Below are 13,697 nucleotides of genomic sequence, written 5' to 3'. Positions count from 1 at the left end.
AATGCGATGTGGATATTTGATCTTGCTGTGTGCCGTGCTGGTAGTGTCAGCCTGTCAGGGTATCATTCATCAGTGGCGTCTGCCGTGCTGTCCGGTACCAGAACATCTACCTAACCTTTAGTCGTTATAACCAGATTTTGGCATCCACGGGTGTGTAAACCGTCACGCGCATCAGGAGCGGATGACTGGAGCTGCAGTTCGCGATAAGAATATCTGAACGCATAATGACCAGTAGTACCAGAAAGCTGGAGCAAGAGATAAGCAGCAGAGGACGCGGAACGCACTAAGCAGCGCCATTGGGCGAGCAGCCGCACCCGCACGCCTTCTTGAGGTCGCCGTCGGCGAGCCCGGAGCCAGCCAGCCATCCAGATCAGCACCTGCTTGACAGAGAGGGGCACAGCACAGCGTGTAGCTCAGCTGCCAGCAAAGTTTTTCTTTTTCTTTTCTGAGGGGCGATAAATAATTTTTTTGGTGATAAATAAAAATAATGTTGGATGTTCAGATGTGAACACCTCCCCTACCTGGCGTGCTTCGCTGGGTTTCAACTTTCAACAGAGGAGAGGAACATCCTGTTCCGTTCCGTACGAGCGCCGTTTCCCCCGAGTTAATATAATCAATAAATAGCCGCCAGCCCGCCGGGCCAGGCTGCCCCCACCGCGAAATAGCGGCAACCCAAAGCAAAGCAACAAACAAACCCAAGGCAGAGGAGAGCACAGGGAGGCCGCTCGCCCTTCTCTTTCCCACCCTCCGCAACCGCAAAGGTTTTCTTCTCTTCTCTTCTCTCGCCAGCCAGGGAGGAGGTTTCCCGTCCCGCCCTCGACCCCGCCATGGCGACGTCGTTCGACCGCTGGGAGAAGGACCCCTTCTTCCTCGCCGCCGAGGAGGTCCAGGAGTCTGCCGATCGGTGCGCGCGCTGCCGTTTCGCCTTTCTTTCTTCTTCTTCTTCTTCGGTTCCGGTTCTTATGGATCTCGTTTTTGTTTTTTTCCTGTTCGCGACCTCGCAGGATGGAATCGGTGTACAAGATATGGGTGCAGGAGAGGAGCGGCGGCGATTCGGCCCTCGGCGGGGAGGTCGGCGCCGTCGAGCTGCGCCGCGAGCTGCACACCGCGCTCGGCACCGCCAAGTGGCAGGTGAATTTGGCTCCTCGCTGCTACTCTCCCCTTACCTTACCGTTCGTGTCGCAGCTGTGGATTGATCCGCTCGCCTGGATCGGCGTTTTCTTTCCTTTCTTCTGCTTACAAGTCATTGTGCTGAAATACTGCTTAAGACTGCATTTATGTAGATGTGGGTGTGATTAGGATGTATCGAGTCATGAAAAATTGCCCCGAAATACTGAAGAAGTTGGTACAGGTGCCTTCAACTCAGAACCTAACTGCTTGTTTATTTGTGCTTTTAGCTTGATGAATTGGAGCGAGCAATTAGATCAAACGACGAGGTTGTCTCGGCAGGAAAGGATACGAGAGCACTGCATAGTAACTTTGTTGCGGCGATTGGCTATCGCATATTAGAAGTTGAGAACAACCTGAATGCATCCAATGTCGCGGAGGGGAGGGGCACACTGAGCTGGATTCATTTGGATGAGAGCGAGCGGGACGACCTCGCGGCTTTCCTATCTGCAACCCCTCCTCAACATCAGGATAAAGTTGTTACAATCCCGTCTGCTGGCGATATTCAGGTGGGCAGCAACCCCACAAGGGTGAGGAAAAATATCTCAGCTGACAGCTCCAATGATTCATCTGGCTCTGCAGACTTGAGTTCAGCGAGAGCAAAAGAAGATGCACATCGTGGGCACAGGAGGTCAGTCAGTGCCAGTGCTGATATTGGATCGTCGCCTATGTCATTTCCAAATGAACGGGAGGGTGCTGCTGAACAATCATCTCTTGGCCCACACAGAGCACCTTTGCTGAATATTGTTAAAGCGTGCGGATTGCCAAGTGCCTTGAAACCTAAGCCTGCAATTAAGTACAAAAAAGGAGCTGTGAGGTGGGCACATGCAGACAAACAGGATCTTGAAGCGGCAATCCCTCTCACAAATCCTCAGTTGGGTCAGGTATTGAGATCTTACTTGAATGGTGCTAACATCCATTGTTCAATACGATTCAGTTTGAAGCTTAGTTTTATATCCTTATATTGCCATTCTTTGTTGTAGGGCTTAGATGGATACTCTGAAAGAAGCATCGGTTACTTAAATACTTGCGATGGGGTTACATACAATAAGAAACTCTATGGTTGGCTTGGAGCACTGCGTAAGAAACTTCAGAGATCACAATATCAAATTCGATATGGGCGGCCTGCTCAATTGATTCTGTTTGCACTTGCTGTTCTCATAATATGTAAGTTCGCTCATTTTATATGTTCTTTGTTTTGTTCTATTCCTTGCTCAAGCAACTAGAAATAAAGGCTAGAAATGTCAGTTGCAGCCTAAATGTATATATTAGGTATACTGTCCATAATCATAATTATTCTGTAACTTATCCATTGCGCCCTAAGTTGGTCTTCTATTCCACATTCCACCACACATCACAATACCAGTTTAATGTTTACTGTCTTTTAAGGTTGATTTTACGTTCAACGGAGTTTCAGGTGAATTTTGAGTAGAAAACTTGCATTTGATATTGTGATAAGTGATGACTTGATCCAATCATAATTTTCTTAGGGTCGCCACTTATTATTCAATGTTGTATACTCACACCTTACTGTTTCTTGTACTTCCTTTCCAGTTGTGTTTGTATTCAAGACAATATGGTGAGAAATTTGCATGGGCTCGTGATTGGGGTTAGAAAAGCCCCACCAGATCAGCATAAACTGCATGTGGACAGGAGTGACCATGCACATATGGGAAGGTGCGAACCATGGCAGACTGTTTCTGGTAATCCGCATTGAAACAAATGAAGAATGATCGTGGAGCAATTCACCACGCTACATCTGTAACTCAGTGGCTTTGCCATTGGATATGCACTGGACGGTGTGTGCGCGCATGATGTATCTCAAGATATCAGTTCTCACAGTGACCAGTTGACTTGTGCTTAATGGTATGCCCTGAACTTCAAACTAGGGTCATGCTGCACTAGTGGTCATGCAGGTCAGGTGCAGCTACCAACAGAAATGCAACTGGGAGTGCCGACTGGTGATTGTGCTATCGCCTATGGGGCCTTACTTGAGACTTGAGAAGGCTTCCCTTTGGTTATTTTATTGAACCTGTGATAATTGGTTCCAGATACAAATAGAGATTTGTTCTCAAGTGCTGTAGAAGAGGCTGGAATAGTTGTACCGGGATCTGCTTGAACTGTAATAATACCTAAACAACAGAGTTAGAGGCTCGGCGATCCTGTTTGGTCTGTGGCTGAATTTATAATCTGAAGTTCAAATTTCACAGGTGCTAATAGGCTTTTGATAATTCTGCAGAGTTGCATCTTTGAGAAGTTTTACCACCCATAAAAAGCCATAAACTGGTTTGTAGCTGGCATCTCTAGCTCCTGATTATCCACGGGTGCCTCCTGTTGCTAATAAACCAGCCCTGTTGCTCTCTTGCCATATTTTTTCTTTGAAAGAGAGTTTTTTTTTGTCAAGGTGCTGCAACCAGGAGCAGATGTCAAACCTTTTGATGTGCAGTCAAGCACCTCAAATAAATAAATAAATAGCCGGGACTCCTGCAAATTGTGCGTCTAGATTTCTTAGATATTGTTATATAATGTTGTCGTGCTATTTGGTAGACAATTGTACTTACTGAAACCCAATAGACATATTACTTGCGGAAAATTAATTTTGTATGGTCTTCTTCAACAGTTATTTTCCCAGACATGCACTACTATTCAATTTAATTTTTCAATATATTGGATTACTGGTGCTGTTTTTCCCAGCGAGTTATGTACCCTCATCTGTATATGTTGTTGTTGATAAGAACTTTCCTGTGACAAACTGACAATGGAAGGTTGATGGTATACTGTCCGTCAGGCAAAATCATGAACTTGCAAACTAACTAGAGTGTGAGGTGCGACTTGGTGCGCCATTCTTTAATCATGAGTTAACTTATATTTTTATTTTGTTGCAGTTTATAACGCTGACTCAGTGTGTGTTTCACCTGGGCTGGTCTGACATTTAATATGGCTGTGTTGTTGATTATGGTTGTGTTAAACTTGTCCGTATATTCTTAGTTGGTGCAGGCCGTATGTGGTGTTCGTGGTAGAGGGGGCTATTGAGTGGGAGATGTGATGTTGTTACACCTTGCAGCGTTTGTGTCAACCGTTGGTGTTCATGTAAGAGCATCTCTAACCGATGATTAAAAGTGGTTAGAGGACTAAAAATCCACTTTTGAGGGGTTGAATCGGACCTAGCCAATCCCTTATCGGCCTTAGAGGAGTAAATTTTTGAAGCCCCGGCTTCTCTGTCCCTCGAATATACTCAAGCGGCGCCACTTATCATGATAAATTTTGGCAAACCCCTCCCCTAGCGCCGGCCCTTCCCCCGCTCGCACCGAATCTTCATTGGTGTTGCCTTCGGCGTCCACCCACAGCCTCCGTCGCCGGCCCATTGACATCCAACTACCTTTGCCCCATACCTCAGCCACTATTGCCTTGATCCCATGCCGAAAAAACACAGAAGTTGCTTAGTTTGTTCCAAAACGAAACCGGTGGACGACGAAGATGACGTAGAACACTTGCCAAGAAGCTTTGTGGCATTGTTATGATGACAAGACCAACGATCTTTGTAGGCGACCGACGAGCTTTGTCGCCGGTCGGGAGGTCGATTTGATGCCCACCGTCTAATGTCAGTCGTTGTCGGCGTTCTGGAAACCGGGGTACCCAGACTTGCCTGCCTGCGGCCCACGGCGTGGCTTCATCGATGGCCTGGTACGACCCATCCTCGGCATCAACAACCCAAGACCCTCGCGAGGGGCCAAGCCTCGTGAGGCGAACGACGCCAAGACCTCCAGAAGAAGTGGCCTCCCTAGGCTGGCTCCTGAGGAGCGGAGATTCCTATGCAAGCCCCATCCTCGTGAGGTTCAGATGACGCAAGTCATGACGACCAAGGCCAGGCGGGCACCAGTGGGCGCAGTACAACATGATTTCTCTTTGGTGCTAAAGAGGCAAGCGCGGGCGCGGAGTCCCGAGGAATCAACCAAATATTTCCATTTCCGTGCTACAAGACCAAGACCGCCAGGACGAAGGTCATCGCCGAACCTACCACGATGTCACGACCATAAGCTAAGGGCATACTGAACAGGGGTCATTTATTTACTTTGGTCTTTGGTTTGATGGCTAAGGGCATACTAAACACGGGTCATCAAACAAACATTATCAAATGTTCATGGAAACATCTAGATGTGTCGCTGGATGACTGGGCCACGGTGGTCATCCAACCGTGTCCCTCAAAATACCGTGGATGTCAGAGGTTTCATTTGTTTCTGGATTACTATTTACGCAACAAAAAATCCTAAAAAGGAGAAAAAAAGCCTAATCAACTTCTCATCACCATCCGAGTTGAGGTCAATGACCCCAGGGTCGACGATTCGGCCTCATCGTCGTTGGGGGTCGGCGCGAACGAGAGGGAGCTACTGATGTTGCCTTGTTGGCATCGTCGACATGTTACTTCGGTGCCTCGCCGTCCTAGGCCACCAGCTCCTCAAAAAGTTGGGTGCATTGGCACAGAGCTACCAACGTTTGTAGTAGACCATGTGCGCTCTATACATGGACACGAGCACCGCTCAGTTCACGTCGACAATACCAGGGTCCACCTCATAGATGGCCTGACGATAACATTGCACGCATGCTCCGCCTCTAGATGAGCCTCCACCAATCAGTGTGGCTGTCATGTTATACTATTGCTCCGTCTGAAACAACCAGAAAACGAACACTAGCACGTCGTGGACAACAATCGCCTCCTCCTCCGCGACCTCCATCATGGCCATTGGGTCGCCCTCCTTCCCCTCCATCGAGTTTGTCCCCAGGGAGCTCGAAGATTGTGCTGCCTCAATTCGATCTTGGCGTCGGGCATCCGTGCCATTAGTGGCGGAGCTTGGGCCACATTTCTGGAGGGGCAATGGGTTGAGGGGCAGGACGAAATTATGAAGTTTGGCCTTGTTTTCCTGTACTTATGGCCCAAATACCAAGTGGTAGTGAGGGATTTTTTTCATGGGCGGTGGCCCAAGTTGCACTCCATGAAGCTGTGTCACTGTGTGGCATGGACCTGCACCATCGACTGAAACATGAAATCGCAGAGCTAACTATTGCGATGTCGGACGATGAACGCGGATAAATGTGACGAGCGGAGCAACGAAGATGTGAATGTAGGCAACTGAAGTAGGCTTCTCAGTCCTCGCGGTGACATGAATGCGGTTAGGCGGCTGCACCCAATGTAAATATGCGGAGGGTTCTACAGTTAAACGACTGGAAATAGTTTTTGATTGGGTCCGAGCTGTCAAAGACCGACATGGCGATGTCCGAACTTTCAAGAGCTCCCCCAATTTGAGGCCAACTTGTGGGATTTGAGAGGCATTTTGATGCTTTGATTATGGTAGCATGTGAACTCTCCCTCTCTCTCTCTCTCACACACACACACACACACGAGTCCTCGCTTCTGAGGGAATGGCCAATGCATAGCCTCAGGGTGATGCCTCGTATGCCATGTAGGATCGGATGCCAGAAAAGTAGGTTCGAATGAGGAAGCGGGATCCTCTGCAGGAGACGGGTGATTGAAGAGAAAAAATGTGGTTCGATATAAAAAGCTAAAAAAGTAAGAGTGAAAAGTAGAGATGCATGTGTAGTAGAATCTTTATTTTCTACTCCCTCCGTTTCTAAATATTTGTCTTTCTAGAGATTTCAACAAGTGACTATACGAAGCAAAATGAGTGAATCTACACTCTAAAATATGTCTATATACATCCGTATGTGGTAGTCCATTTGAAATCTCTAAAAAGACAAATATTTAGGAACCGAGGAAGTATTTTTGATGAGGCTAAGTAGTAATAGCTTGCATTGGGGAGAAAAAGAACCTCAATCCCTCACTCCCCGCCCTCACGTTAGGCTGGTCATAGTGGGGAGTAATTTAGACTAGTAACATACATATGTTACTAGTCTATGTTACTACCTTCATAGTGGGTAGTGTCATAGGTGTGGTAACATAGTTGCCTTCATTTATTACTTTGTAGACTCATTATGCATTGGAAACCGCTATGTGATGGTAACATATTATGTTACTCTATTTGCCTCTCTCCTCATTAACTACTTGCCACATCATCATTTTTGCTTATGTGGCATCTATGTTACTACCTATGTTACTCCCACTATGACCAGCCTTACACCGGCGGGAGAGGAGCGTGCTTCTCCGCTCGCTGAAATCTCGCGGCGGCGGCTGGTTGGCCTTCTGCTCTGGATCTGGTACAGCAAGGTGAACCGTGAGAACACAATCCCTTGTTAGTACTATTTGTCAGCCATGAATTGGATCTGAGCAGAGCACCGTTCCTACTTAGATAACTTTTGCAGAGGTCAGAGCCTCAGAGGGAGGCCGGTGGTAGGTAGGCTTCTGCTTCTCCTCCGGCCTCGGCGGTCCGAGCAGATTCTCTTGACCGGTGTGCTGCTCTGATGCCGTCTTCCCCGTGTCAACTAACACTGCACAGGTCATTTTTATCCATCCAAACCCTAACTAATAGCTGCACTTTAGAGTAAGATATTCGATTAGCCTTGCGTGCTTCCATCCAATTCTTCATGACCCGTGATGTTTCTCTATACATCTAACCCTGCACATTGTTAATTGATCCATGATTAATCAGGTACACATTGAGTTAATTAATTCTTGATTTCCTTGCTTTGTGATTTTCGTATTTGGAGTGAGTGTATACATGCGCCTGCAGAGCTCTTGAAACAAGCAAGTCAGAACAGATTGATTATTAAAATGCATGAAAATCTGCAAGAACACCAAATGGCTCGAACTCTGCTAGGTATGAAGATAGGTTGCTTGCAAGGATCCTTTACAAAGAGCTTTTGTTTTAACCAAATTCTTGGTCTAATCCAGCATATGTATACACTGTTTGTTCAGTTTTGCTTGTAGTACTGAATCAAACTTGAAAACAAATTGGCGATATCCATCATTTAATTCTTTCTATTTCTGTATATACTACTAATCTTTTATGATTACCTTGTTCCAAAAGCTGAACTTGAAATAGATTAAAATGGTTCGCTTATGTAGCAACTGCTTTGTCCCTAGTAAAACATAGTTTCAGATGATTGAATTATGTTACAGTATCTTGGTCTCCATGATTAAAAAACTGCTTCCTTGCCTATCCTGACATTATCAGTTTTTCCTTTCAGTAAACTACCATAAAGAGATGGACCCTGGGAATGGTTTTCTTGCTGCTAAGCTAACTGATGATCTGGTGGTGGAGATCCTCTCCTGGCTGCCTTTCAAGTCTTTTTGCCGCTTCAAATGTGTTTGCAAGGCCTGGCTTGCCTTATCCTCTGATCCGCAATACTGCAAGAAGCTTCTGAAAATTACAACAGGTCTTCTCTACCAACGACGTTATCACTCTGCTATTAAGCTCGCTAGCCTGCCCCACAATGATAAGGATTTTGATGAAGCTCTTAGTTTCCTACCACAGTATGAGCAATTAGAGCTGATGGACTCTTGCAATGGCCTAGTCCTTTGTAAGTACAAGAACAACTATACTCCTCAAGGTATTTGCCGCTTTATCGTGTGCAATCCGGCAACACGAGAGTGGAAGATACTCCCTGACACTCCTCTTAGCCATTATGACCCTTTTTACAATATGAGTATTCTGGCCTTCAGCACATCATGGTCGGCAAACTTCTACGTCTTCAACTTTCAGCGGCTGAGTACCCTTCGTTTGGGATTTGGCCCTGTCAAACTTCAGGTGTTCTCGTTTGATCTTTCCTCTTGGTTTCTGGATGATGCATCATGGCTCTCTGAGACAATGGTTTCTCAACCACACCTGTTTATTGATGGAGCACTGTATGTGCGGACAGATTTGCATGAGATTATGGTACTGAAGAGCTTGGAGGAAACTAGTTCTGGCATTCTACCCTCTCTTCGGACTATTGAGTTGCCGCATGAAGATGTTGGTTTTATTGCTAGGTTTGGCCAATGTTGCTTCGGCCAATCTTCGGGGGCCTTGCATTACGCATTGCCAGAGGAGGATGCTCGTACAATTCTTGTTTGGGGTCTTGATGTTGATGAGCCTTATGAGTGGAGCCTCAAGTACCGCCTCAGTATGAGCCATGCATTCGGAAGGGACAACCTTTGTCAGTATGACTCACATTCCTGGAAATGTGACTATGAGGTCATCGCTCTTGACCTGGAGAACGATGGTCTTGTCCTATTTGATGAACGGGCAGATAAGCTTCATTTGTACAATATAAGAACCGGTGAACTTAACGTGATTCAACCAGATAACCACCGCTGCCGCAGTTTGGAAGACGAATACTACCATTATGTGGCATCCTACTCAAAGCTCCCTGCTTTAACCATGTAGTCGGTACCGTATTTGTTTGGCTTTTGAGTGTCGCACCTCTTTATGCTGTCAAACAATGCAGAGGCAGTTCTTCTCTCTGTCAAGTGCTATTTATGGATTGTAATCTAGGACCATTTTTTTGTTTTCTTGAACCTATTCATGTCCAGTAGTACCAATATTAATGAGGTTAGCTCTATTCTGTCACTGATTGTAGCAGCAGCTGCATGTAAGCTGGGAGCTATGTATTCTGCCCTAGCCATCTCTCTGAAAATATAATTCCTGAAATTGCTGAGGGAAGATGCTGAATTTCTTTGAAATACTGGAGGCCCGTGTGCTCCGTTTATCATTTGGTATCTTGGGAGGTAAGATTCATAAACTGACACTAATCCATTTATATTTTGAGAAGATACCAAATGATAACACATACCGTATATTATTGCCATAAATTCTCACCATGCATATAGAGTATAATTTGAAAGTGAAAGGAGAAACTTTGTGCTTGTGGAAACTGGTACATGTCAAACGACTCGACATACATAGACGGTTGAAATATTACAATGTGAACATGTTTGATTTTATAGTTAACTAACCAAGATTTATGAATCGAAATCCCAATATTTTTTTCCCTTTGTTGGGTACCACTAGATTATCCCTATCTTTTTGAACTCCTCACTTTTGCCCCTTCGCCGTCAAGTGGCCCTACGAAAATGCCCTCACAACATGTTTCTGTTCGGTCAACCCCCTTTGATCATCACTGACACATTTGTTGGAGACACTATGTCGTGGTTTTGTCACGGCAGATGTCCTCGTGAAAGGACTTAGTCGTGGTGCCATCGCTACGGGTTAGCTTAAAGGGGTTAAAGCGGACAAGGGACGCAAGAGTTTATACTGGTTCGGCCCCTTACGGTGAAGGTGAAAGCCTAATCCAGTTGTGATGGAATTGCTAGGGTTTCGATGACCAGGGAGCGAATCCGCTTTGCCTGGCTTTCGAGTGGTTGTCCGTTGTCCCTAAACCGCCGCCGGGTCGTCCCTTTATATACACAGGTTGACGCCCGACGGTTTACAAAATCCCGAGGCCGGTTCATAAACGTGCCCGGCTCAGTTTCTACCTTTCCTTGCTTTACAACATAAGATACATATCATATGGCGGTTTACATCTACGGGCCCTAATCGCCTTTGGGCCCTGGGCTAGATCTCCTCCGTAAAGCGCCATCCCTTTTATCTTCATGGACTTCAAACATGATTAACTCCTTGTGAACATAACCCGGCCCCTCATGGCCGGTTTATACTTAATAGTAATATCTCCAATATTAGGCCCCAGATTGATTTGAACTTGTTCATGCCAATCTTCAACACTTAGAAAAATTCCTCCTTTTGCACCTTCGCATAGATCTTGTAAACCGCTGTGACGTCATCCTCCAGATTTGTAGTAAACCGCCATGATGTCACCTGTTCATTAAAGCCGAAGATACCCTTTATTAATGAGCATCCAACAATCGAGGCGACAACCTTGTTATATATCCATTTTTTGGCTCCTCGATTCCCGTGCCTGTTGCTTATCTCTTTGCCTTATAAATAGGGCTGAGGATCCCTTTCTTTTTCCTCCTGTTGCTTCTTTATCTCTTCTTCCACCTCGCGACGCCTCTGCACCCAAGCGCCCCTGCCGTCGTCGAGCTTCGCCTCTGCCTCGCCGTCGGCCGCTGCATCAACCTGATCGCACCAGAAAAATGCGGCGCACCTCCGCTGCTTTAACAACTTCGGTAAGTCTTTTCCTCTTTCCTTTATAGATCCACTTAGGGTTCACACAGGTTCATGGTGTTCTTCTCTTGTTCTTCGTCAGTTCATACATAGCAGACCTCAACTTTGATGCGTTCCGTGCGGTAGCTATAGCAGTCTTTTATCTTGGCTATCAAACCATGCCTTCTATGTATAAAACCGATCTGGACTTTTGCGAACTGCTCCAGAACCAACTTTTTAGGTCTAAATCTTTTTCTTTTCCTGACCTATGGTAGATCCAAAATGCTAATGTGAACTTGTGGAACCTGTTTTTCCTCACTTAGTTGTTTTTTTGCCTCAGATCTGTACCTTCCTCATCTGCGTAGGCGGTTTATCCTTTTAGAAAATAATCCGTCATATGCCATTAGTCCCCTTGTAAACCACCCGTCGCTTTACCATTTATAACAGCATCAGCCTCCGGTTTAACAATTTTGCATGCTTGAATGCCTTTTTCTTAACCTTTTCCGCTTTATGCTTTATCAATCATGAATCGTAAACCGGCATTAATCTTTTCCAGCTCTTCGCTTGCAATGGCCAAACAATTTTATGCCTGTAACTGGGTCCCTTCCCGGGTTACTGAAGAGCAACTGGATGGATGCGTCAGAACTGGCGCTTTACCGAAGCGAAGTGAAATCCAGTGGCGAGTTCCCGGTCCAGAAAACCCTCCTACCCCCAGAGATGGCGAAGTAATAGTGTTTGTTGATCACATGAGTCGTGGCTTTAAACCGCCCGGGTCCAAGTTTTTCTGTGATGTGCTTGCCAATTTCCAGATCCATCCTCAAGACATTGGACCAAACTCTGTGTCCAATGTTTGCGACTTTCAAGTATTTTGTGAAGCATACCTGCAAGAGGAGCCAACTGTTGAGCTATTCCGGGACTTTTTCTTTTTGAACCGCCGTACTGAGTTTGTAGACGGGCCCAATATCGAACTCCCCTGATGATGAGAGTCCTCTGCCGGGTTACCATCCTCACCGGCTTACCAACACACATCCATTTCCGCAACGGTTGACTACCAAAGAACGGGCTACATATGCTCCACAACTCTCCAAGCTCAAAGCCTTTATGGCCAATGGTCTAACATGAGTTGATTTTGTTCGCTGCTGGATTTCATGGAGTATATTGCCTTTAAGCCGTCGCCCTGGTTTAATGTGCGAGTATACTGGTGACTCAAAAGACCCTCAACGTCATATTGATATTGAGCTGACAGAAGCTAAAGTTACTGAATCTGTGAAGAAGATACTGAATGAATCGGAGGCTTTCTGTTGCAAGACCGGGTTAAGCCCCTACTACACTTTGAATAAACCGCCAGCTGTAAGCATTGCCCCACTCCTGCTTGTACTTAATCTGTGTAATCTCCTATAACTTTTGTCAATTCTTTTAATAGGACGATGACCCATTTTGGAAGAAGAAACCTCAAGAAAAGACCGTGAAAACCCCTCGACCTAAGACGAAGGCGGTCAAGAGGCCTGCCAAGAAGAAGGCGGTTGAATCCACCGGGCTGAACCTCGCCGAAGACCTCGATAATCCGTACTCAGAGGTAGAACTTGACTCTCTTGGTTCGCTTTTCATACACCTCATTGACAATGATTATTATCAGGATGACGCTGAAGGCAGCCAGGCTGATGACGCAGAGGTAATTACTCTTCCCTCCGGTTCAGACACTCCGTCAACACAGAAAATCCGTCAAACAATCCGGAAAATAAATTTTTGTCACCCCCTTGCTCACTTGGACCCAAAATTTCTTTTAAAGAAGCAGCAGTACGAAGCTCACTGCACAACCCGGCACAGCGGCCAAGTAGTCACTTCGGCCGGTTTACCGAACACTCTGGTTCGGAAACGTCGACCTGAGGTCTCACCCACTTCTGATACTTCTTATCCCAAGGCAGGTTATTTCCGACAACCTCTTAATCCATTCGATTCAAATTATCAGGGAACGCCTCATTCATCATCTGGCGAGTCGACGGCCACACAACTCCCTCCTCTTAAGATAGTTGCTGGGTAAGTATTTTAACTGAATCTTTTGACGCTTTATACTTGCATGCTATATTAACCCTTGCATATTTTTCCTTTCAGAGCCAAGGCTAGACCCAGCAAGAAGGCTCGGGCGAATAAACCGTCTGACGACCATGTGGTAGTGAATCCCATAGCTCGCGGTGCCTTTCAAATAGCGCATAACTCTCTCAAGCGCATGCCAATGATCATCTCCCGGTTTTGACACAAACCGACTCAGCTTGTTCACAGCAAAAGAGATATCAGGCCTCGTGGCACTCGCCAAATACATAAGCGAGCCAATAATCTGAGAATACCTTAGTTGATCTCTAGCAATCCGTCGATTCTTTCGAAGCAACACACTAGCATCATATGGAGTTGGAGAAGGCGTGCAGTCGCTATACCCAAAACGACTCAAGACCTTTTCCACATAATGAGACTGAAGCAGTGTGATCCCACCATTCTCAT

At 46.0% G+C, this 13,697-nt stretch overlaps 2 protein-coding genes across 3 annotated transcripts; both read left to right on the top strand.

Annotated features, from left to right (window-relative positions):
• Positions 1-639: 639 nt before the first annotated feature.
• LOC119284856 lies at positions 640-3,786 on the top strand. The gene is made up of 5 exons (XM_037564023.1): positions 640-904; positions 1,005-1,131; positions 1,398-2,051; positions 2,151-2,334; positions 2,722-3,786. The coding sequence occupies exons 1-5, from the start codon at positions 828-830 to the stop codon at positions 2,748-2,750; spliced, it is 1,071 nt and encodes a 356-aa protein (XP_037419920.1). The 5' UTR covers positions 640-827; the 3' UTR covers positions 2,751-3,786.
• A 3,512-nt stretch (positions 3,787-7,298) lies between these two features.
• On the top strand, positions 7,299-9,741 carry LOC119288645. Of its 2 annotated transcripts, XM_037568226.1 has the most exons (3): positions 7,299-7,387; positions 7,470-7,616; positions 8,308-9,741. In XM_037568226.1, the coding sequence occupies exon 3, from the start codon at positions 8,325-8,327 to the stop codon at positions 9,483-9,485; it is 1,161 nt and encodes a 386-aa protein (XP_037424123.1). In that variant the 5' UTR covers positions 7,299-7,387; positions 7,470-7,616; positions 8,308-8,324; the 3' UTR covers positions 9,486-9,741. The 2 variants fall into 2 exon arrangements, with proteins under 2 accessions (XP_037424123.1, XP_037424124.1); XM_037568227.1 differs by having other exon boundaries at positions 7,357-7,616.
• Positions 9,742-13,697: the final 3,956 nt, after the last annotated feature.

This window comes from Triticum dicoccoides, chromosome 4A (assembly GCF_002162155.2).
Source record: "Triticum dicoccoides isolate Atlit2015 ecotype Zavitan chromosome 4A, WEW_v2.0, whole genome shotgun sequence".
In the NCBI taxonomy this organism is placed as follows: domain Eukaryota; kingdom Viridiplantae; phylum Streptophyta; class Magnoliopsida; order Poales; family Poaceae; genus Triticum; species Triticum dicoccoides.
The sequence above is the reverse complement of the archived record's forward strand: the minus strand, read 5'-3'. Positions and strand labels throughout refer to the sequence as shown.

Bases quoted from the DNA above. Each gene is read 5' to 3' on its own strand.
- LOC119284856 (XM_037564023.1), top strand. From the start codon at position 828: ATGGCGACGTCGTTCGACCGCTGGGAGAAGGACCCCTTCTTCCTCGCC. The intron at 905-1,004 runs GTGCGCGCGCTG...GCGACCTCGCAG, and splicing joins GTCCAGGAGTCTGCCGATCG to GATGGAATCGGTGTACAAGA. The intron at 2,052-2,150 runs GTATTGAGATCT...TCTTTGTTGTAG, and splicing joins CAAATCCTCAGTTGGGTCAG to GGCTTAGATGGATACTCTGA.
- LOC119288645 (XM_037568226.1), top strand. From the start codon at position 8,325: ATGGACCCTGGGAATGGTTTTCTTGCTGCTAAGCTAACTGATGATCTG.